Below are 25503 nucleotides of genomic sequence, written 5' to 3'. Positions count from 1 at the left end.
ATATCTAACCTTCACATGTCCTGACATTACCTTCTCTGTCAATCAAGCTTGCCAATTCATGCATCATCTCATGGAATCTCATGTTGTTGCAGTCAAATGAATCCTGAGATATCTCAAGGGTACTCTTGATTATGGCATACATCTTCAGCCTGACACCCTTAATTTGCAAGCATACAGTGATGCTGATTGGGCTGGTGATCCCAATGATTGTCGTTCTGTTTCTGGTTTTGTTGTTTACTTAGGATCTAGTCCTATTTTATAGGCTTCTAAGAAGCAACATACAGTCTCACGCTCGTTTGCTGAGGCTGAATATCGAGCTCTTGCTATTATTGCTGCTGAGTTGACATGGATTCAACAACTCTTTTGTGATATGCATGTTCCATTACTTATTCTGCCTTTAATTGCCTTTAATTCATTGTGATAACATCTCTGCTCTTTCTCTAGCTTCCAATCCAATGTTTCATTCTAGGATGAAGCATCTCCAGATTGATTATCACTTTGTTAAAGAACGTGTCATCAAAGGTGACTTGCTTGTTCAACATGTTTCTTTCACAGATCAGTTTGCTGACATCCTTACTAAAGATCTTTCTTCTCCATTATTTCGTCACCATTGCTCCAATCTTATGCTTGGTTCCTCCAAGCATACGATTGCGGGGGAATATAAAAATATCAACGTTCAAGATGATGCCATATGTCAAGAGATTATGTAATGAAGTTATTAATATTCTGTTAGACAGTTAAATTTGTTAATGTTGTTAGGCAATTAGAAATAGTTAGCAAAACAGTTAGACAAACTATTAGTCATTGAAGAAAGAAGGTAGCTTACGTCTATACTCTATAAATTAGCTATAAATACAACTCCAATGATATAACAAAGGTAGGAAAACACAGTGATTAAAATCTTCTTTAGTCAACTACTCTGCTCTTTCTCTCTGCATTCTTCATTTCTCTTCTTAAACTTTCTTTCAATTCTGCCATCTTCACAAAAACAAGACAGCAGCTGGAACCAAAGTAAACAAGAGATAAGAAACAGAGAGTACCTGCAAGTTTCCCTTCCCTTCTCTCTTCAGTCGTGGCTGCTGTTCTGTATCAGTAATCTAAGCGGTTCTGCTCCAAAATTTTAAGACAACCCTTCAAGTCTATGTGGCACAATATTATAAATAAAATATTTTATTATATAGGAATGCGAGGTATAGTTACCAGAAGGGACATGAGACACCCGCATCATCCAACTCATCCACTCTTGCTGTGCGCCTGCTCTGGTCGTATCCCTATCCTCTCGCATCCAAAACCAGCATCAACACCACCCACCAATAAGAAAAAGGCACGTGGAGGATCATGACTCTGAATCAGCTACTGGGTCGGCTACCGAGTGGTGTTCCGTTTTGAGCCATTGAGTATTGCTGTGGAGTGGAGGGACATTGAAGCTGCACAATGTTTGGTGTCTTTGGCCGTGGGCTTAAGGAATCAGGGATTACAAGTGCTGATGGCAAGAGGGTTATTGAGTGGGGGTTTTATAAGAATGGAGGTTCCATGGAGTGATAGTAATAGGATTCTGTTGTCCAAAGAGTGTGTGAGGTTTCCCGTTGACTTGGCTAGTCAGAAAATTGGAAGAGAACTCGAGCGTTTTTTAGTTGTTTAAGAGAAAACAGCAAATGGGCTCGTCAGATAAAAAATTACTAATTAAATTTTATCATGTGTTATTTTTATTTTATTTTTTATATAAAAAATGAAATAAAATAGATAAAATAACATGAAAATTGAAAGGTTAACTTATATTTAATATGTCTTATTATAAATACAAATTAATAAAATAATATCATATTACATTTTTGAATATGAAAGCCCTTATAAATATTTATAAATAAAAGATCTCATGCTATTTCATGATAAGCTATTTTCATGATAAGCTTTTCAAGAAAAAAGAAAAAACTATTTCAAAAGCTTTCCAGCTTTTTTGATTTTACGGTTGAAATCTAAATTGCGAGCACTGTGTTTAGCTTGGAAAGCACAATAATAATTTCTAAAAATACGAGAAGCTATTTCTACTTTGGCTGCGTGTGCTGCATCATCATCATCATCGCTACTGTTGTGGGCATTGATAACTTCATCCTTTCCTTCCTCTTCATGCAACCATTGTACACCAACGGTCCTTATTTGGATAGCTGTACCACGTGGACGCACTGAAATACTCACGTCATCGCCATTATCAAATGAAGGATCATTGCCCCCTAATTTCGTGTGCAATAGCGATTGGATTTCCCGAACACCACGCGCGTACCTCATAGGGAACACAAAGAAGTGAGAAAGCAAGGATCGACCACTCGTATTGTTTCTGATTTCAATATAAACATTACTAAAGCCACTGTATACTGACGTCATACAAAACCTTGTCAACAGATTAAAGCCACATATCCGGTGCGCAGGAGGTGATGAGGATATTTTGAATGAAAAGTTATCTACAAACTCATTCTGAATTAGCCATTTATCCTCTTCTCCCTCTGCACAAAACCTCCTTAACATCTCATCTTCAAATGCATAGACGACAACGTTGAATATGCCATCAAAAAATGTTATCTGTACCACCAAAACAATGTCTATAAAATGAGAAAAAGAAAAGTATTCAAATGTAGATTTCCAAAACAATAAAATGGGTGAGGGAGGACCTGAAATCTCGATGTCTGTATTTGAGCACTAACCGTTTCCATTATTCTGAACATTTGAGAGTCTAACTTTTGGATTAATTCTTGCTTTATCCGATCTTGGAACTCGACTAAGTGATCACAACCATCTCCTTCAGTCCAACTATTTGGATTTGCAAGTCCTTGCAGTGAATAGCAAAGGGACACATCTAACAAATCCAAAAGGAATGGAAGCTCTGGGAGTGCCTGGAGCATTTTGCAATTTCTTAAATATAGGGCTCTGAGTAGACCAAGATCCTTGATGCTTTCTGGAAGAAAACAAATTGGAGTTCCACTTAAATCTAGACTCTCCAAGAAGCGTGGCAGTGAAAACGAGGTAAATCTCAACATTTTCCTCGTTGAAAACCTAGAGGGAAAGAATAGCTTCAATGGAAGAGATGAAATGAATGATGTACTTGCAACAATTCCATCACTTTGAAGCAACTTGCGCCCTTGATGATGCTCTAACTCCATATTCAGGCTGTTAAGATTTGAGCAACCATCTAAAACCAGCTCTTGCAGTGAATTCAATCTACTCATTTCTTCTGGAAGCTCCACAAGACTTGTACAATTTCTTAGATTTAAGATCAACAATCTTTGTAAATCACCAATAGATTCGTGAAATTGAACCAAACGGATGCAGTCTTCAAGTATTAGCTTTTCAAGGGCTGGGAGACCCGAGAAGTCTGGGGTTCTAATGAGATCACGAGAGTGACGGAGATCAAGAATTTTCAATTTTGGAAGAAACTGTGAAAATACATGAATTTAGTTCTTATCAATTGAAAACGAGAGAGATAGCTATAGAGAGACTTGATACATACCGGTTTGCCCTTCCAAGCATCAACTAGACAACTTCTGGATAGATCAAGAACCACCAGCTTCTCCAAGCATACGTGATTTGGTATGGAGCTCCAAGACAATCCATGCCAACATAACCATATTAAATTCTTGGGAAAGTGCTCAAAACTTCCATGAAAATTAGTGTAGTTTAGTTGGAGAAATTTTATATCTGGCATCTTTCTAAAAGCATCCGTGCTGAGGATGGGAAACAAACTTGTTTGGCCAGTTTGTAATTTTCCCCCATCGAAAAAATCGCAAAGCCATTGTTGAAAGAAGTTAAGCCTGCGGCGCTTGCGACAAACCATTGAATCAGTACAGACAACTTCTGCATAATGATATTCCATTAATGTATGCATATCAATGGTAAGGCCACGCAATTTTTCAGCATCCTGCATAACAGTATTAAAAGTACATGAGAAAGGAAAGTAGATGAATGAATATGTCAAGGCACCACAAACCATTTAAGTAGAAATTTAAAAAAATTAAGCTACTTACAGTAGTTCCTTTCAAAAATGTAAAAGCATCCCCATGATGCCATATTCTTTGACATTTGAGTGATTCTTGACGAGCAATTTCCCTACCCATATCTCTTACTAGTTGATGCATCCACAACCTTTTATCATTGTTGATTTCAACAAGACATCTATCGATGAGATTGTCGATCCCAAATCTTGCACCTTTATCGAGCCCATCCAGTATCCTAACTGCATCATCCACATCCATTCCATTAAAGAAACATGCGATATCAAGGAATAAGTTCTTCGGATAATCACCATCAAGAAAGTCGTAACTTATTCGAAGAACCTTTTGAACTTCAAAATTAAGAATCACTTCCATTTGTTGTAATGCGCTTTCCCATATTTCTCTTCCTTTTCCGGACAATGAAGAGCCAATAACTCCAAGAGCTAATGGAAGTCCATTACAATGATGTACTATTCTCCAAGAGTCTTCCACAAAACCATCAACAGGGTCAGCTTGTCCAAAGGCATTCCAACTGAAAAGCTCAAGTGATTTTTCATCATCTAGCGGTTCGATTTTGCATCGGACCCCCTCAATATCATTACCTGAAAACAGACCCTTATTTCTGGTTGTTACAATGATTTTACTTCCTTTACAAAGCCAATTTTGCATGACAATGATTTTATTGAATTGGTCCCTTTTGTCCACATCATCTAGAACAATAAGAGTTCTTCTGCAACATAATGCATCCTTAATCTTCAGAATTCCTTCATCAGGATCATTTATCTCAACAGTCTTGTTTAGGATGTCGAAAAGAAGTTGCCTCTGTAGGCAAACTATATCCTTTGACCTAAAATTTGATAGAAAGCTCTTCCCTTCAAATTTATAATAGTTCTGGTTAAAAACACTCTTAGCTATGGCTGTCTTTCCAACTCCACCAATTCCATAGAGTAAAGCAATGGCAGCACCATGGGATCCATCTTGCAACCATGAGTTGATATATTGTACTAGAGCATCTCTTCCAATGAAATGAATGGGGACATGAAATATTTTTGGATCCAAATTCTTTGAGACATTCTCCACAATAGATTGGACAAACTGTGCCTCGTACCTACATGAAAAAGTAAAATACAACGTGGGATAATTAGTAGCCTCTCCATAAAGGATAGAAATAAACAACATTCAGCTAAGAAATTAAACCGGGTTGCGTGTCCATGATTGATAGTTAAATTTGTAGGTGCGTTATCACCAGTCACCACCTATTAAAACCACCTATTAAGTATTTTATTTATTTTTTTCTTTTATGTTTTCTTATCAGTCTCCCTTTAAATACTTAACTGAATGAAATTAAGAGTTCACGACCAGTCTTATGCTATGTGTAGTTTCATAAGAGATACAACTTACCCATCTCCTAAAACCATTCCAGCTAAATCTGCAACTTCCTTCAAAGCAATTCTCCACCCGTTCACCCGCTCCATCTCCTCCTTGAAGCGCTTTTCTTGTTCCACAAATGCTGCAGCGAAGCTCCCTGTTTGATTTCTGACTTCAGATGGAAGCACATCATAGAAAACTGGGAAAACTATGGAGCCGCTAGTCCTCCTACGATCCATGATCATTACGAGTTCATCGAGGCACCATCTCGACCAAGCATAGTTTTTGGAGAACACGATTATCGATATTTTTGATTGTTGTATTGCCTTCTGGAGCTCGAAATCTATATTCTCTCCTCTCCGAATTTCATTATCATCTCTAAATGTGTGAATCCCTGCTTGAACCAGGGTCGTGTAGAGGTGATCGGTGAAGTTCTTGCGGGTGTCTTCACCTCTAAAACTCAAGAACACTTGATATTTACAATTAGGAAACCGTGAAGAGTAGGATTCTTTATACTTCCCCGCAGCCATTTCGAGTCTAGCAAAGATAAGACTTTTCAAAGATCTGAAAAAAAAAAAAGAGTTGCAGGATTAATGTCGATAGTTCAAGATCGACACAGCACACCAATAAGCTGAAGTATTCATATAATATTATCTTACTTTTTCTGTAAAACAATTTTCAGGTTATGTCCCAGCAATCAACTCCTCCATGCCCTTTCAGAAAAATATTTGTAGATATGATAAATCTCTATGCTGAACCAAGAAAATGGGTTGATGAGATCATCAATAATTAGTTTCTAACAGTGAATTAATTTAAGTGATTCTCACTTACAGCAGAGTTACCTTCCACAATATAACATAATACTAAAAGAGATAAGAGAGAGAGAGAGAGAGAGTACCTGCAATCTTCACTTTCCCTTCGCTGATGTTCTCTTATCAGTTCATCAATTTTATGCTTTCAAGTCAGCCTTACAAGTCGTTGTGGTATGGGCCATTTCCCGCGTGAGGACCCTTTTTTTATTTAATTTGCTCAAATCATTTATACTTACCAAAAGGGACATTAGACACACACACAACACCTAATCCCTCCCATCAACTCACACGGTTCTTCTTACTTCACCCACCAGTAAGATAAAGGCACGTGGAGGATAAGGCTCTTCATATCTGACTTGGAAAGTTTACTAGGGCCTGTAATTCTTGTTGCATCATTTGAATCTGTTGAAAGTAAAGTAGATTTATGAAGAATTAATTGAAAAACAAAGCAATTGGTTAAATTAAATAAATTAGTCAACCAGTATAATTTTTAGATTAGTATTTCATTTAAATAATTTAATTTCTTGTTTATTTAGAATTTAAGATTTATGGAATATGAGGTGTTTAATAGTTTGTGCTCGAATATAAAAAACTCCTGAATGAGATTTTTTATAAATAAAATTTAAATTTAAATTTTTTTTAAAAAAATATTAATTTAACTAAGTCTTGTTAACTCCGAATGAAATTCAATCACATCAACGTCAAATAATTTATTTAAAAAAATATAAAATAATTTTATTTTTATAAAATAATTGATTTAAGATCATATTTTTTTTTGTGTTTCAAAAACATTTCTGAAAAAACTTGAATTTATTTTATTTTTTTTCTTGTTTTAAATTAATATTTTTTTAGTGTTTTCAAATCATTTTGATGCGCTGATATCAAAACTAATTTTTTAAAAATAAAAAAAATCATTTTGAGGTATTTTCAAGTGAAAAGCACTCAACCACAACCACATTCTCAAATAGATATTTAAGTTAATTGGATAACACAATTACCTGAAATTTATTTTAGGAGCGTGTTTGAGAGTGTGGTAGCGTTTGTTTTTCAAAGTGTTTTTCATTCCAAAACACATTAAAATAATATTTTTTTTATTTTTAAAAATTATTTTTGACATTAACATACCAAAATAATATGAAAACATAAAAAAAAATAATTTAAAGTAAAATAATAATAATAATAATTTTTTAAAATTTTTTTAATTTTTTATTTTAAATTAAAATATTTTTTATGTTTTCAAATTATTTTAATATGCTAAAATACTTTTAAATTATAATACCAAACACATCCTTATATAATGAGAACTAGTCTTATACAACTGCCCAAGACATGGGCGAATGGTTTGAAAATGGAGAGAGAAAGGGTGGATTGTAATTTTAAGACAAGTCATCCCTACAAGTCCACCCTCTCTATGGTATGGAACGTTTCCGCGTGAGGAATTTTCCATGGCTAATTAATGCCGGAAGCAGAAAGTCGGGATGTCTAGGCTTGATCAGTTATTGACCTGGTGAAGTAAGAAAAAAGTTGGAAAATAAATTCCACAATTAAGTTGATGGCTAGTGACATCCTGAAGTAAGAATCAAGTTAGAAAAATCTAATTAAGAGGAGAAGTTGATGGGAATTGATGGCTACTATTAACATCCTGAAGTGAGAATATTCAAGTTAGAAAAATCTATGGTCTCATGTTCGAATCCTATGGTTCTTTATATGATGGTTATTGGAGACTTATATAGTTGTTAATTTCAAGACTTATAAAATTAGTCGAGGTGCGCGCAAACTGACAGGAACACCCAAGTTAAATTAAAAAAAGAAGTTAGAAAAATCTAATTAAGAGGAGAAGTTGATGGCTATTGACATCATTTCGGCCAAAAATTCTATCGAAAAATTAAGGGGTAAGAAACCCAGACTCTACAAGGATTGCATAATGACATGGCAGAAAACCATGTGAATAGATCAAAGCCACATATCCGGTGCGCAGCTGGTGAGGATATTTTGAATGACAAGTACTCTACATACTCTCTAACGTAGCTACTCCTGTTCTTCCTCCTCGTGAAACCACATTAACATCTCATTTTCATCACATTCAAGGACAAAATTGAATCTGTTGCCCCAAAGTTGTATCTGTTCCATCAAAGCAGAATTTATAAAATGAGCAAAGGGAAAATTTTCTAGATATACAAGAACAAAAATGTAGAGTTGAAATAAAGCAGAACTTATAAAATGAGCAACGGAGATCAAGAATTTTAAATTTTGGAAGAGACTGTGAAAACACCTGAAATCAGTTGTTGTCCATTGAAAATAAGAGAGATAGCTGTATAGAGAGACTAGATACGTACAAGTTTGCCTTTCCAAGCAACAATTAGACTAGTTCTGGATTAGATAAGGAGCCACAAGCTTCTCCAAGCAAAAGTGCTTTGGTTTGGATCTCAAAGGGAATCCATGCCAATATAACTACATCAAATTCTTGGGAAAGTGTTCATAACTTCCATGGAACTTGTGTAATTTAGCTGGAGAAATTTTACGTTTTGCATCTTTCTAAACACATCCGTGCTGAGGACAAGAAACAAACTTGTTTGGTCAATTTGTACTTGTTCCCCCAAGAAAAACTCAGAAAGCCACTATTGAGAGAGGAATGTAGGAGAAGACATTGTTGAAAGAAGTTAAGCCTGCAGCGGTTGCAGGCGAACCATTGAATCAGTACAGACAACTTCTGTACTGATTCATGCATATACAGGGTAAGGCCACACAATTTTTCAGCATCATGCTTCCTAAATATTGAAAATAAATGAGAAAAGAAAGTAAAAGCATGAACATTTTAAGACACCTAAATACCATGAAGATAGGAAAACAGAACCAGTTACTCTGACACTTGTTTCTTTCAAAACTGTAAAAGCTTCCATGTGATTGTTGCGCATACTGAACCGAAAGCAAACACAAATAAAACACAAACAAGCAGATTTACGTGGTTCCCCAAAACCGGGTACGTCCACGGAGGCAGCAGATTGTATATTATTGGAGGAATGATACAAACACTCAACTCAACCTAGTACAATCCCACAAAACCCAGTGTTTCACTCTTACACTCGGTGTTTCTCTCAAATCTGCACTCTTTCACTCTCACAGTTGCATTATTTTCTTCTGCACACTTGCACACACCTCTTCACTTGCACTACTCTCACTTGCAACCAATTGTCTCCATTTATAGGAGGAAGGATAGCAGAAAGGAGAACCTTGAAACATGCCACTAATTGTGGCACTAACCACTAATGGTGCTTCCACTAAGCATGGTGGTGGGGTATTGTTATTATCAATAAAATCTAGACAAATCTCCACAAATCTCCACCTTGGCAAGATTTTTCCATCCAATCCTCGTGATCAATCAATGCTGCCTCTAATGCGCCATATGGCGCTGCACCCTGAAGGTGCTCAACACCGAGAGATGTTGACCAAGTCCAAACAATGTTGGAACTTGATCCCTGAGACACATTTTGTGAGCATGTCAGCTGGATTATCTACAGTACCAATCTTCTGTAGCAGAATATCCCCTTCATCCACAATTTCTCGAACAAAATGAAATCGAACATCAATGTGCTTGGTGCGGGAATGATGAACCTGATTCTTTGCAAGACAAATAACACTTTGACTATCACAATGGACATCCACGTGCTCTTGAACCATTCCCAAATCTTCAATCAACCCATGTAACCAAATAGCTTCCTTGAAAGCTTCTGTTACTGCCATGTACTCTGCCTCAGTTGTTGACAAAGCTACTGTTGATTGTAACGTTGACCTCCAACTTACAGGCCCATTAGCAAGTGTAAACACATAGCCTGTTGTGGAACGACGCTTGTCTAAGTCACCAGCATAGTCCGAATCCACATAACCAACTAAATTTTGTCCGAGTCTATCATCCCTCTCAAACTTCAAACCAATATCAGTTGTGCCATGAATGTATCGTAGAATCCACTTAACTGCCTGCCAGTGACCCTTTCCCGGATCATGCATATATCTGCTCACCATACTGACAGCATGTGAAATATCTGGTCTCGTACAAACCATTGCATACATTAATGCACCAACTGCATTTGCATATGGAATTTGAGCCATATGCTTGCGCTCTTCTTCTGTGCGTGGAGACATTGAAGCACTTAGCTTAAAATGAGGAGCTAAAGGTGTGCTTACAGGCTTGGTCTTACCATCTACCCCAAATCTCTGTAGAATTTTCTTCAAGTATTGGGTCTTTGTCAAACAGACTGTGCCTTTTCTTCTGTCTCTCTGAATCTCCATGCCAAGAATCTTCTTAGCTTCTCCAAGGTCCTTCATTTCAAACTCAGTTCTCAGTTGAGCTTTCAGTCTATCAATCTCCACCTTGCTCTTTGATGCGATCAACATATCATCCACATATAAGAGCAAATAGATGAAAGAACCATCAAGAAGTTTGCGAAAATATACACAGTGATCAAACTGACTCCGTGTATATCCATGTTCTGCCATGAACTTATCAAATCGCTTATACCACTGGCGAGGAGATTGTTTCAATCCATACAATGGCTTCTTCAGTTTACAAGCCCAATTCTCTTTCCCAGTGACTTTGAAACCATCTGGCTGAGACATGTAAATTTCCTCTTCCAAATCTCCATGTAGGAAGGCAGTTTTCACATCAAGTTGGGCTAACTCCAAATCAAACTGTGCAACCAAGGCTAACAGAATACGGATTGATGAATGCTTAACAATTGGAGAGAATACCTCATTATAATCTATCCCCTCCTTCTGAGCATAGCCTTTTGCTACCAATCTTGCTTTGAATCGGATGTTGTCTTTTCCAGGATTACCTTCCTTCTTGGCATATACCCATTTGCAACCAATTGTCTTCTTTCCCTTAGGGAGTTGTACCAAATCCCAAGTCTGATTCTTGTGGAGAGATTTCATCTCTTCATCCATTGCCTCTTTCCATTTTGCATTTTCTACACTCTGTACTGCTTCTTTGTAGGTGTAGGGGATTCCATCATCAATCACCGGAAGTGCATAAGCCACCATATTACAATACCGAGCAGGTTTCTTGATCACCCTTTTTGGTTTACTCATTGCAATGGATTCTTGTTGTGTGGTTGCTGGAGTTGTTGAATCCTCTTCATCTGAACTTTCATCTGGATCTCCTTCAGTAGGGATTTTCTGAACAGTCTTTACAGGAATGACTGAAGTCTCCAACTCCACCTGTTGTGCATCACCAGACTGTTTTTCCTTCTCCTGTGATTTCTCTTGCTGTAACATGCCAGATTCATCAAAAGTGACATCTCTACTCAAAATCACTTTCTTTGATTCAGAACACCAGAGTCTGTAACCTTTCACTCCTCCACTAAAGCCCAAAAATATAGCTTTCTTGGCTCTAGGATCTAGCTTAGACTCAGTAACATGATAATATGCTGAGCAACTAAATATACGCATAGAGTCATAATCATTTGCAGGAGAGCCTGACCATACCTCCAAGGGGGTTCTTCCATTTAATGCTGCTGAAGGTAACCGGTTAACAATATGACGAGCATAGTTTAATGCCTCGCCCCAGAACATTTTGCTTAGTCCCGAATGTGATAGCATACATCGGACTTTCTCCACCAATGTGCGGTTCATACGTTCTGCTACTCCATTCTGTTGTGGTGTTTTGCGAACAGTAAAATGTCGCTTGATCCCTTCATTCTGACAAACTTCAAAAAAAGGAACTGAAGTGTACTCACCACCATTATCTGACCGAAGAGCCTTAACTCTCTTTCCAGTTTGAGTCTCCACCATTTTCTTCCATTTCAGAAAGATATCAAGGACCTCATCCTTGTGTTTCATCATGTACACCCATACTCGTCTTGAGAAATCATCAATAAAAGTAACAAACCAACGATTACCTCCAAGAGATTCATTCTTTGAAGGTCCCCATACATCTGTGTGAACATAATCTAGGATTCCTTTTGTGTTGTGTACCGCAGTGCCAAACTTGACCCTTGTCTGTTTTCCAAGAACACAATGCTCGTAGAACCCATGCTTCCCAGTCTTGGCGCCTTTTAATAGACCTTGCTTGACTAATCCTTGCAAAGCCTTTTCACCAGCATGCCCTAAGCGCATGTGCCAAAGTCTAGAATTATCTGCTTCATCATCTTCTATGCTTTTGGAGACAGCTGTTGTACCAGTAACTGTAGATCCATCCAGGAAATATAAGTTTCCTTTCCTCGTGCCTCTTAAGACAACTAATGCACCACGGATTGCTCTTAGGACTCCACCATGCATGATAATCTTATAACCACTAGATTCTAGGACTCCAAGTGAGAAGAGATTTTTCTTCAAATCAGGTACATACCGTACATCTGTTAGTGTCTTGACTACCCCATTATGCATCTTCCGATGGATAGTCCCAATCCCTTTGATCTCACTAACATCATCATTACCCATCAACACAACTCCTCCATCGAACTCCTCGAGTCTCGAGAATAAGTGCTTGTTAGGGCACATGTGATAAGAACATGCAGAATCAAGAATCCATTCACCATAATGGTTTTCTGGTGATGAGACCATGAATGCAGAGTCTCGTTCATCCTCATCTCGTGCAACGTTCATAGTTGGTTCATCTTTTTCCTTGTTGCCCTTAATTGGACAATCTTTCTTCCAGTGCCCCTTTTTGTGACAAAAGGCACACTCATCTTTTGCAAGATATCGTATGTTTGATGATTCTCCTCTGGATTTTGAGCGAGATCTCCCTCGCCCTCGAAATCTTCTGGGGTTTGTTCTGCCTCTAACTGTCAATGCTTCTGACATTGACTCCTTGTGAACAATCTGGTCCTTCTTCCGGTACTCATTGTTCACCAAAGCATTGGACACATCAATGAATTTAATCTTTTCTTTACCATACAGTAAAGTGGTGACAAGATGTTCATATGTGTCAGGCAGTGAATTTAATAACAGTAGAGCTTTATCTTCATCATCAATTTCCACATCTAAATTCTTCAAATCAGCTATCATTTTATTGAAATCATTTAGATGCTCATTCATAGAAGTACCTTTCTTATGCTGAAACCGGAAGATCCTTTTCTTCAAGTAGAGACGATTCTCTATACTCTTTTTCATAAACTTGTCCTCCAATTCTTGCCATAATTCCTTTGCAGAGTTTTGTTCTGAAAAGGCGTACTTCTGATCCTTTACAAGACAAAGTCGGATGGAACTGCAAGCCAACCGATTTATCCTTTCCCAGCTTTCATCATCCAGATCTTCTGGTTTATCTTCTAGAGTGAAATCTAAATTCATTTAGACAAGCATATCCATGACTTTACATTTCCAAATGCCAAAATTACCTTTCCCATCAAACTTCTCCACCTCAAATTTGGTATTCGATACCGGGATGTATTGTGGAGGTATACTAGCATTCCCCACTGATTTTTCTTCTGGAATATCAGCCATTATGACGTCTTTGGATTACAAATGGAATCCCGAACTTGTTAAAACACACACTTTTATGCTCAAAAGTGCCAAAACAGTAACTTCGGTATGCTGTTTAACAAAACGGACACCACGATTGCGTCCGGAATGGTTGAAAATGCTAGGAACCAACTTAACTTGGCCAAAAACGGGTCAAAAAATCACTGAGTTGACCAAAAAACCAATCTGACCGAGTTGACTCAGGGAAGGAATATTCTGTCTCTGATAAAGAATATTCTGTCACGGGAATATTCTCTTACTAGTAACGAAATATTCCTATTCTGTCAAGAGAATATTTTGTCACTGTTGGATGACGTGTCTGATGACATGGCTGATGACAGGCGATGTGGACCCTCTGTTGATGACGTGGATGATGACTCAACACCTATGTGTCTGATGACATGGCTGTCTTCTCAGGCGAGAATTTCGGTACTGACTGGTTTTTCCGGCAGTTTTCCAGGGAAACTTTGGCGAGCTCTATAGGGCTCGTTTCAACTCTGATTTCGACGATCTTTATATCGCCGGACTCGTATCGACGAGAGGAATCTCCGCAGCTGGTCAAAATCAAGATTTGAGAACTTTGAAAATTCTGCAACTTTGAACAGAGAGCTGAAAAACGTGTTTTTCTGTGTTTAAGCTTCCCTAATGCTCTGATACCAATTTGTTGCGCATACTGGACCGAAAGCAAACACAAATAAAACACAAACAAGCAGATTCACGTGGTTCCCCAAAACCGGGTACGTCCACGGAGGCAGCAGATTGTATATTATTGGAGGAATGATACAAACACTCAACTCAACCCAGTACAATCCCACAAAACCCAGTGTTTCACTCTTACACTCGGTGTTTCTCTCAAATCTGCACTCTTTCACTCTCACAGTTGCATTATTTTCTTCTGCACACTTGCACACACCTCTTCACTTGCACTACTCTCACTTGCAACCAATTGTCTCCATTTATAGGAGGAAGGAGAGCAGAAAGGAGAACCTTGAAACATGCCACTAATTGTGGCACTAACCACTAATGATGCTTCCACTAAGCATAGTGGTGGGGTATTGTTAACATTCGGGTGATTCTTGACGAGTAATTTCCCTTCCCATATCTCTTACGAGTTGATGCATTTATAACTTTTTCTCATTTTTTATTTTAACAATTTCTACAAGACATCAGTCGATGAGATAGTCAATCCTAAATCTTGCACCTATACCGAGCCCATCATGTGTCCTAGCTGTATAATCCCTATCTATTCTGTCGCACCGATATCACAAGGATTCTGAAAAATTAATTTTAATGAAAATAAAAAGAACAAATATCTGGTATCTTATTTTTTTGATGGAAAATGATCTTGTTTTAAAGAGTCGTCACCTAATATTATGGTCACTAGGAACCCTAACTAGTCAACAAAGATTCTATAGTACGTGACTGGTTGTGGATAGGAAATGTATTAGCACCTCTAGCACACCCTACCTGAGGTAAGCTGCATTGCTGATTTTATCTTAAATTGTTAAAAATTTATTGATTTATGCTATGATAGTTTATTTGTAATATTTCTAACTCTGGCTCCAGTGAATATTCAACTACGGATACTTCCAACTCTGGCGTTGGTAAATATTACGTAGCTATAAATTTAACTCAATATTTTTATTTTTAACTCTACCATAAGTGAATAAATAAATAAAATAAATTTATTTTTATGCATGAACATATTTTTTTAATTTTTTGGGGCTGGGTCTAGCTCAGCTCATGTGGGGGCTGGGCTAGACCCAGCTAGCCCGGCCCGGTCACTGGCCCAAGCCAGTGACCTGGCTGGGCTAAGTAAAAGGCACGCGTTCTGCACTGTGCGAAGGTAATTAAATTACCTTCGCACAATGTTTACAAACAAAATATGCAGAGAATGAAAAGAGAAAAGAAAGGGCGTACCTGCTTCGGGAGGCGATGAAGATGGTTGCAGCGCTGGTGGTGGCTCTCGTCTATTACTTTCTTCCTTCTGTGTGCACCATCTACTTTTTCTTTCCAGCAACTTCTGAGATGATGAAGGAGCTAAGAAGATGATGCAGAAGCCGACTTTCTGTGGAAGATAATTTCTGGGTCGTTCTTTTTTCTACAGGGATAAAGACAATGGCAGGGCCAATCCTTGTCTTTGCGTTGCTCCTCTATTTTTCTTTCCTTCTCGTCTCTGTGTTTTTTTGTTCTGTTTTTTTTTCCCCGTGATCTCTCTGTTTTTTGCTCTCCCCCTGGGTTTTTTTTCTCTCGGTCTCTCTTTGTCCCCTCCTCCTTTTTTCGGTGTTCCTTTGTTTTTTTATAGAGCCCGACCGGTGGTAACGGACGGTATGCGAAGGGTTGACAACCATTAAGACGCCCATAACTGAAGCCAACAGATGATTACTGCTGCAACATTTCTCAGCTTTTACTGCTGAAAACGGTCTCTAGTTAAAGAAGAAGAAGATGAATTTGAAACGACTCCGTTTTGAGATAAGAGATGGCCATTTTGTGTTTTGACCCGTGAAGTTTCGAAAGTCTTGTAATGAAGCCCCTGGTTTAAACTGTAATTGGCCCCTGCATTTCCGCACCATTTTCAAGCTATTCCTTAGATTTTACTTTTTGCAATTGTAACCCCAATTAAACCCCAAACTTTAATATTTCTTCAATTAAGTTCCTGAATAAATTAATTCCAAGCTGAATTAAGTTTAAAACTTATCAACACTTCAATTAAACCCTTGATTTGATTAATTAAATTAATTCCAAGCTTAATTAGGTATCAAAACTTATCAATTCTCCAATTAAACCGTTAATTGGATTAATTAAATTAATTCCAAACTCAATTAAGTATCAAAACTTATCAATTCTCCAATTAAACCCTTGATTGGATTAATTAAATTAATCAAGAGTTTAATTAAATTTCTAAACTTCCAATCGTGTTGCTCTTAACCCAAATTTTAATACATTCTTCATTCATTTCATTTTTATTTATTTTTTTATCATTATTTTTTTCTTTTCATTTTATTTTTTTACTATCATTTTTGGTAAATAAAATAAAATAATAATGGTAAAAAATCAGGTTATTACATATTCTATTGAATAAACTAGCAATGCCAGGAAATTAGTTCTTCTGATAATCATCATCAGGAGAGTTGTAACTTTTTGCAAGAACCTTTTGAACTTGACAATTTGGAATCACTTCCATTTCATGTAATGCGTTTTCCCATGCTTTTCTACTTTTACTAAATAATGAAGAACCAATAGCACAAAGAGCTAATGGAAGTCCATTACAAGGATGTACTATTCTCCAAGACGACTCCATAAAATCTTCAAGTAGGTAAGCCAGCTCAAAATATAAGTGATTTTTTGTTATCTAGAGATTCATCTTTGCACTTGACAACTCACCATCAGCTACAATCAAAGCCTTATTTCTAGTTCATACAATGGTTTACTTCCTTGGCAAAACCAATTTTGCATGCCAACAATTGCATTGAATTGGTCGTATTTGTCCACATCATCAAGAACAATAAGATTTCTTCTGCAACTTAATGCATCCTTAATATAATCCCTTCATCAACATCATGTATGTCATCAGCAGTCTTGTTTAGGATATCTGAAAGAAATTGCCTCTATAGGCAAACTACACCATTGGATTCTTTTGACTATTCTCTAACATTTGATAGAAAGCTCCTGCCTTCGAACTTATGAAACTGCTGGTTATAAACACTCTTTGCTATGGTTGTCTTCCCTACTCCACCAATCCCATAGAGTATATCAAAGGCAGAACTGTGGGAGCCATATTCTTGCAACCATACGTTGATATGTTTTACTAGAGGATCTCTTCCAATGAAATGAAGGGGGATATGAAATATTTTACGATCCAATTTCTTTGAGACCTTGTCGACAATAGATTGGACAAGCTGTGCCTCATGCCTGCATCAAAAAGAAAAATGCAATATATCATAATTAGTAGTCTCTCTATAAAGTTTCAAAATCTTAGTATCTTGGAAAAAAGAAATTAAACCAGGCTGTGCGTCAATGATTGAAACCGAAAATGGAATAATGTAGAAATCATTGCTTTTTTCAAGTAACTAAGAACGAAAATATCAGAAAATGAGAAAAAAAAAAGTTTCTTTTATTTTTATTTTTCTTTAATGTTCACTGAGTTACAGTTTTTTTCTAAATTAGAGAGGTAAAATCAGTCATTGTCTAAATGCTTTACTACAAACCTGAAAAAATTAAGAGTTCACTACCAGCATTCTAGTCTTATGCTATCTGTAATTTCATTCAGAAATACAACTTACCCATCTCCTAAAACCATTCCTCCTAAATCTGCAATTTTCTAGAAAGCAATCCTCCACCAATTCACTCGCTCCATCTCCTCCTTGAAACGCTTTTCATGATCCAATAATGCTACAGCGACTTCAGATGGATCCACATCATAGAATACTGGCAAAACTATGCAGTCAGCATTCCTCTTACACTCCATGATCATTACAAGTTCATCGAAGCACCACCTCGACGAAGCATAATCCAATAATTATTTTTCTTTATTTGTTTTGTTCCTTATTATTTTTTTATTAATTATTTTTTAATTCCATCACTCAATATTTTGTTGATTGAAAATTTAATTTTGTTATTTTTATAGGTTTACCTTCTATGAGGTTGGTTACAGTCTCATAATTTAGACTACAAGTTTTGAAGATTAGGTTGAGTTCAAATTTTTTTAGGTCATTTTTAAAAATTGATATTTTTTTTAAAAAATCATCTTTCAACATTGGATTGGTTAGGAGTTAAATTTCATGATTTGTTTTTTGATTTATTTCAATCTCATGTCTTAAGTCGTAATTTAGTGGGTTAACTCATGTCCTTTTGTTTTTCCATTGTTTTTTTAGATTGGATTGTTTTTCTCGGTTTTGCCCTTCAACATTGCATTATTTGAGATTTGAACTTTGTTTTTTATTTTTTTTTCTACAATGTTATCGTGATGTCAGGATTAAGTTATGTATTTAGCTAACTGACTTGGGTGGACTCAAGTCATTTTTTTTGTTTTTTTTAATTTGAATTTTTTGAATTTTATCGTTTAACATTTGATTGCTTAGAATTGAGATTCATATTTTTTTTATAAGGGTGTCATATTCTCATTTGATTTTTTGCTTCGTTATCAAATACTAGGAGGATATATTTCTGTAATATTGGCAAGCTTTTTTTTTTAGTTGATCATTGTGAATTTTTTTTTTAATTCGATTTATTTATTGTTGTTGTCTATTTTTTTAATTATATTATTAAATTAATTATATTTATTGAAGGCAAGTTAACAACCTAAGTCTTTAATTATTTTTATTTAAAAAAAAACACTATCATCACCTCAACATCTTTTTTACATTGAAAAAAACTTTGCCCTACTAGTAATACAGTTCAGGTAAATAATCTAGTTTAAGCTAATCACGTGGCCACAAAGCCCCACTGGGATTCATATTCAATATTCATTCGATGGTGTGTATGGTAGGCTAGACATGTGAAGCCCATTAATTGATTCTGTCCATATTATTTATGTTAACCCGACCCGGTTGTGCTTTTTGAAGGGACTCCACCAGGCTTGTTCCCCTGTTCAGATCTTAGCAAAAAAATATTGAGTGATCGATCTTCAAATAGAATCTTTCCACAATTCAATCTCAAGAAGGCCATCGTTACGCACTCATCATGGTGCTTTGGAGGCCAGAGGCAATTTTCACTTCTTGACCTTCTCCATATGCTCTACAAAACTTCCTTTCCGGGATCCTTGCTCCTTGGTTGCAGAGGAGAAAGCATCTATGAGAACTCTCCTGCAACAAAGGGTGGAGAGTTTCAAAAGAGGATTTGTGATAAAGGCTCCATGAAGGAGAAACGTGGAAAGCCAGTGGTTGCTTCAGATAGACCTGGAAAAGGGGACAAGCTACACAAACACAATATCCACCATAGTGACGGTGCCAAATATATGTCATACTTGAAGATAAGCAAGAAGCAGCACCAACTTGTTAAGAGCCTGAAGCAATCCCAGTAAAAAAAAATTCAATCTAAACATCTTAACTGTGCGTTAGGTGACCTTGATAATTTGCATGTACAACCATTTAAAGAATTTGTGAAAGAGGAACATAAGAAGTTGCTGGAGCATTGGATACAATTGGCAAACGAAGATCGTTCTGCAGCATATATATGCAGGCTGTTGTTTCAGGATCAGATTGATTAAGGTGCAAACAAACATGGAGGATGTGCGGGAACAAAACCATGAGATCGTGCTGGAATAATAATGGAGCAAGAAACAAAGAAATCGACATTTCTGACTCTATGGCATTTCTGGTTTTAATTATCTCCCCACAGGATCAGTCTCTGCAGCTTATTTCTGTTGTTCAAATCGTATTTAGAGAACTTAACTTAAACAAATAACAAAGGGCAGAGCAAGAACATCTAGGTTACTGTCATCCCTCAAATTTATTTATAGGCAAAATAAAAAATTACAAGATCTTTATCATAAAAAAAGAATCATAACAACCATAATTCCTTTCATCTAAGGGATTACATAACTACATGGACTTATTCTAAGTCAAAAAACTATCTAGCTAAACTCAAGTCTAAAAATCAGAACATAAAAAAAATACCATAACAAATAGATAAATATGGCTAGAAACTAGCTGATAACAATTTCCTCCCTTTCTGTTGGCTACGATCCTAACCCTATGTATATGAATATGGAGAATAATGATGTCCATTTAAACTCTGATTCAGATGAAGCTTCTCCACATTCTGATTCAGACATCAACTGGTGGATTGTCAAAGACACATCAAGTTAATGAAGAGCAACGTTCCTATTCGATTGATTTGGAATTGAAAGTGCATGAAGAAGACTTCGGGAAAGATTTGATGCACGGACAATCTGATGAAGGCCTTCTTAACTACTTGGATGAGGAAAAATATGATTTGGTTTGTGTTATTTTTACACTTGGCTAAGGATGATCCCAAAGTCTTTGATGTGGTCCAGACTGTTGAAGATGGTAGCTGGACACTGAGTCACAAATCAAATCGGCCTGCTTCATACAAAAAAATGATGCAAATTCATAGCTGTACACTGAGTGCCAAATTATTTTAGGTTTAAAAATTCACATTTAATTTCTTTTCCAAAAAACATATGATAATTTCGTTATCAAAATCATAACGGTCACTGCAATAATAATTTCTAAAAATATCATCACTAGTGTTTGATGAGCTGCTATCATCATCAGTTCCTTCCTCTTCATGCAACATTCGTACACCAACCCTCTTTATTTGAACAACCGGATCATCTGTAAACACTGAAACACTGAATTCATCACCGGTATCAAACACAGGATCATTGGACCCAATTTTCCAATAGCGTAGCCATAACAATTCAGATTTTTCAGCCGAAAATTCTATCGGAAAAATTGAGGGGTAAAAAACCCAGACTCTACCCTTGGTATTGTTCCTGATTTCAAGATAAACATGAAGATACGGATTGGGTACTAGCGTAGCAGAAAACCATGTGAATAGATTAAAGCCACATATCCGGTGTGTAGCAGGTGAGGATATTTTGAATGACAAGTGCTCTTCAAACTCTTTCTGAATTAGCCCTTCCTCCTCGTAAAACTCCAACATCTCATTTTCATCATATTCAAGGACAAAACTGAATCTGTTGCCGTGAAGTTCTATCTGTTCTATCAAAGCAGAAATTACAAGATGAGCAAAGGGAAAATTTTCTAAATATCGAAGAAGTACAAAAATGTAGAGTTGAAATACAGTAAAATGGGCGAGGGAGGACCTGAAATCTCCACGTCTGCATTTGAACGCTGACCATTTCCATTATTCTCAACAAGTGTGGGTCAACCTTTTGGATTAATTCTAGCTTAATCCAATCTTGGATGTGAACTAACTGATCACAATCACGAGCTATGGTAAAAGGGATCAGATTTGCAATTCTTTGCAGCGAATAACAATAGGACACGTCTAACCCAACCAAATTGGATGGAATCTCTAGGAGTGTTTTAAGCATTTTGCATTCCGCTAATGAAAGGTAATTGAGTGTACCAATGTCCTTAATGCTTGATGGAAGAAATTAAATTTGGAGTTCTACTTAAATTTAGTGTCGTCAAAGAGTGTGGCAATGTGAACAAGGTAAATCTGGAATTTTTCATTTCTGAAAACCTGGAGGGAAAGAATAGCTTCAATGGAAGAGATGTAATGTAAGATGTGCTTGCAACAATTCTATCACTTTGATGCAACCTGCGTCCCTGATGATGCTCTAAATCCATATTCAAGCTCTCAAGTTTTGAGCTACCACACAAAACAAGCTCTTCAAGTGAATTCAATCTACTCATTTCTTCTGGAAGTCCCACAAGACTTTTACAGTTCTTCATATTTAAGATCACGAGACAATGTAAATCACCAATAGATTCATGAATCTGGACTAAATGGATGCAGTTTTCAAGTATTATCATTTCCAGGCCTGGGAATCCTGAGAAGTCTTGGGTTCTAATGAGGTCATGCGAGCTACGCAGATCAAGAATTTTTAAATTTGGAAGAGACTGCAAAAACAATTACATTTAGTTGTAAAATAGGAGGTATAGCTATATAGAGAGAGGCTAGATACATACCAGTTTGCCTTTCGAAGAATCAATTAGACTACCTTTGGATAGATCAAGAACCACAAGCTTCTCCAAGCAGAAGTGTTGTGGTATGGATCTCAAAGAGAATCCATGCCAACATAATCATATTAAATTCTTGGGGAGGTGTTCATAACTTCCATAGAACTTCATGTAATTTAGTTGGGGAAATTTTACATTTTGCATCTTTCTAGAAGCATCCGTGCTGAAAATGGAAGACAAACTTGTTCTGCCAATCTGTACCTGTTCCCCCAAGAAAAACTCAGAAAGCCATTCCTGAGAGAGGAATGTACGATGATGACATTGTTGAAAGAAGTTAACCCTGCGGCGCTTGCAGCTAGCCATTGAATCAGTACAGCAACTTCTGTACTATTATATTTTATTAATGCATGCATATCCGGCGTAAGGCCACACAATTTTTCAGCATCATCCTTCCAAAATATTAAAAATATATGAGAAAAGAAAGTAAAAGCATGAATTTTTTAAGATGCCTTAATACAATGTAAATATGAAATCAAAACTAGATACTTACACTTGTTTCTTTAAATTATGTAAAGGCTTCCATGTGATGCCATATTCTTTGACATTTGGGTGATTCTTGACGAGCAATTTCTCTTCCCATATCTCATATCTCTTATGAGTTGATGCATCCATAACTTTTTATCATTTTTTATTTTAACATTTTCTACCAGACATCTATCGATGAGATTGTCAATCCTAAATCCATCTAGTATCCTAACTGCATAATTGTAATCCGTTCCATTGAAGAAACAAGCAATATCAAGGAATAAGTTCTTCTGATAATCATCAACAAGAGAGTCGTAACTTGTTGCAAGAACCTTTTGAACTTGAAAATTCAGAATCACCTCCATTTCATGCAATGCACTTTCCCATACTTCACTACTTTTTCTGGACAATGAGGAACCAATAACACGTAGGGCCAATGGAAGTCCCTTACAATGACGTGCTATTCTCCAAGAGTCCTCTAAAAAATCTTCAACCGGGCAAGCTTGTCCAAAGGCATGCCAACTGAAATGCTCAAGTGATTTTTTGTTATCTAGAGGTTCAACTTTGCACTTGACACACTTACCATCAGCTACAATCGAAGCCTTATTTCTAGTTGTTACAATGATTTTACTTCCTTGGAAAAGCCAATTTTGCATGCCAACAATTGCATTGAACTGGTACCATTTGTCCACGTCATCGAGAACAACAAGAGTTCTTCTGCAACACAATGCATCCTTAATCTTTATAATCCCTTCATTGACATCATGTGTCTCATCAGCAGTCTTGTTAGGATATCAGAAAGAAGTTGCCTCTGTAGACAAACTACCCCATTGGATTCTTTTGACCTTTCTCTAACATTTGATAGAAAGCTCCTGCCTTTAAATTTATGAAAGTTCTGGTTATAAACAGTCTTTGCTATGGCTGTCTTCCCAACTCCACCAATCCCATAGAGTATAGCAATAGCAGCACCATGGGTGCCATCTCACAACCATGAGTTGATATATTTTACCAGATGATCTCTTCCAATGAAATGAAGGGGGACATGAAATATTTAACGATCCAGTTTCTTTAATATTTTACCAGATGATTGGACAAGCTGTGCCTCATACCTGCATCAGAAAGAAAAATGCAATGTATGATAATTAGTAGTCTCTCCGTAAAGTTTAAAAATCTTGGTATCATGGAAAAAAGAAATTAAACCAGGCTGTGCGTCAATGATTGAATGCTATTTTTGTAGCTATGCTATCACCACATATTAAAACCAAAAAATGGAATAATGTAGAAATCTTTGCCTTTTCAGGTAGTCAAGGAAAAAAAAATGAGAAAAAAGTATCTTTTATTTTTATTTTCCTAGTATGTTCTCTGAGTTGGGAGTGTTATAGTTTCACTAAATTGTAGTGGTATTATCAGTTATCATCTCAATGCTTAACTACAAACCTGAAAAAATTAAGAGTTCAGAACCAGCATTCTATTATTATGTTACGTGTAGTTTCATCAAGAAACAACTTACCCATCTCCTAAAACCATTCCTCCTAAATCTGCAACTTCCTACAAAAGAATCCTCCACCCATTCACTTGCTCCATCTCCTTCTTGAAGCGCTTTTCATGATCCATAAATGCTGCAGCAAAGACCGGCAAAATTATGCAGTCAGTATTGCTCTTACGTTCCATGATCATTACAAGTTCATCCAGGCACCACCGCGACGAATCATATGCTTTGGAGAACACGATTATTGATATTTTTTATTGTTGTATTGCCTGTTGAAGCTCTGACTTGATATTTTCTCCTCTCCCAATTTCATCATCGTCTCTAAATGTGTGAATCCCTGCTTGAACCAGGGCTGTGTAGAGGTGATCGGTAAAGTTCTTGCGGGTGTCTTCACCTCTAAAAGTCAAGAACACTTGATATTTACAATTAGAGAACAGTGAAAATGATGATTCTTGATATTTCCCAGAAGCCATTTCTAGACTAGCAAAAAAAAAAAAAAAAAGTTGCAGGATGAATGTCGATAATTCAAGATCGATAGCACAGCAATTAGCTGAAGTATTTATATATGGTTATCCTACTTTTTCTTGAAAACATCTTTCAAGTTATTTCCCAGCAATCACTCCCCCAAGCCCTTTCAGAGAAATATCTGTACATATGTTATCCGCACTTGCTACCACGCATTTAGAAGCACAGATGGAGCAGGAAAGGAAAGTCATTAAGGATCCCCATCTGGCTATGTAAGCCTTAATTATTTACAAAGCACACATCTTGTAATCCTTACAAAGCCCACGGAGGTGAATTTGTTAGTTTATAATTTTGAGTGGCATGATAAGATGAGATGATGAACAAGTAGTCACTAACAGTGGTTTAATCTAATTATTTTATTATAGTTACCAATGTTGGTGGGAGGAACCACTGGTGGTGGCTTTGAAACACTCAGAGGGGATAAAACACAAAGTTTTATTTCAAGAACACAAGCTTACAAATACAAAAAGCTTACAAATACACACCCTCTCTTTCTCTCTAGTGTTTCTCTCTATTCTCTCTATTCTCCCACACATAATAGCATAAGCTCAGCTTGCTAATTATACACGAATTCAAAACAAGATAATTCAACCTTCAAGTGTGAAGGCGGCTGTGGACGGTGGTGTGAAGGCGGTTGGCGGCTGCGGCTGGTGGCTGGCGGCTGGTCGGTCATAGCTGGTGGCTGGCTGGCCGGTGGTTGCCTTCCTTGACCTTCTAGATTGAGTTTAGTA

General features: G+C 36.8%; 2 protein-coding genes and 2 pseudogenes across 2 annotated transcripts; all 4 read right to left on the bottom strand.

The window, feature by feature from the left end:
- Positions 1–1749: 1749 nt before the first annotated feature.
- LOC133703714 (uncharacterized) lies at positions 1750–11104 on the bottom strand. Its single transcript, XM_062128327.1, has 5 exons — positions 9622–11104; positions 4017–4960; positions 3503–3910; positions 2667–3428; positions 1750–2577 (listed from the first exon to the last, which is right to left on the bottom strand). Exons 1-5 carry the CDS (start codon positions 11102–11104, stop codon positions 1933–1935), a joined length of 4242 nt encoding a protein of 1413 aa, XP_061984311.1. The 3' UTR covers positions 1750–1932.
- Positions 11105–16718: 5614 nt separating this feature from the next.
- Positions 16719–18086, bottom strand: LOC133703586 (disease resistance protein RPV1-like; annotated as a pseudogene).
- A 1201-nt stretch (positions 18087–19287) lies between these two features.
- Positions 19288–22076, bottom strand: LOC133703585 (uncharacterized). The gene is made up of 4 exons (XM_062128201.1): positions 21411–22076; positions 20738–21301; positions 19584–19622; positions 19288–19515 (listed from the first exon to the last, which is right to left on the bottom strand). The coding sequence occupies exons 1-4, from the start codon at positions 21639–21641 to the stop codon at positions 19288–19290; spliced, it is 1062 nt and encodes a 353-aa protein (XP_061984185.1). The 5' UTR covers positions 21642–22076.
- Positions 22077–22704: 628 nt separating this feature from the next.
- LOC133703713 (disease resistance protein RPV1-like) lies at positions 22705–25098 on the bottom strand (annotated as a pseudogene).
- Between the last annotated feature and the right edge of the window lie 405 nt (positions 25099–25503).

This window comes from Populus nigra, chromosome 9, assembly GCF_951802175.1.
Source record: "Populus nigra chromosome 9, ddPopNigr1.1, whole genome shotgun sequence".
NCBI lineage: Eukaryota > Viridiplantae > Streptophyta > Magnoliopsida > Malpighiales > Salicaceae > Populus > Populus nigra.
The sequence above is the reverse complement of the archived record's forward strand: the minus strand, read 5'-3'. Positions and strand labels throughout refer to the sequence as shown.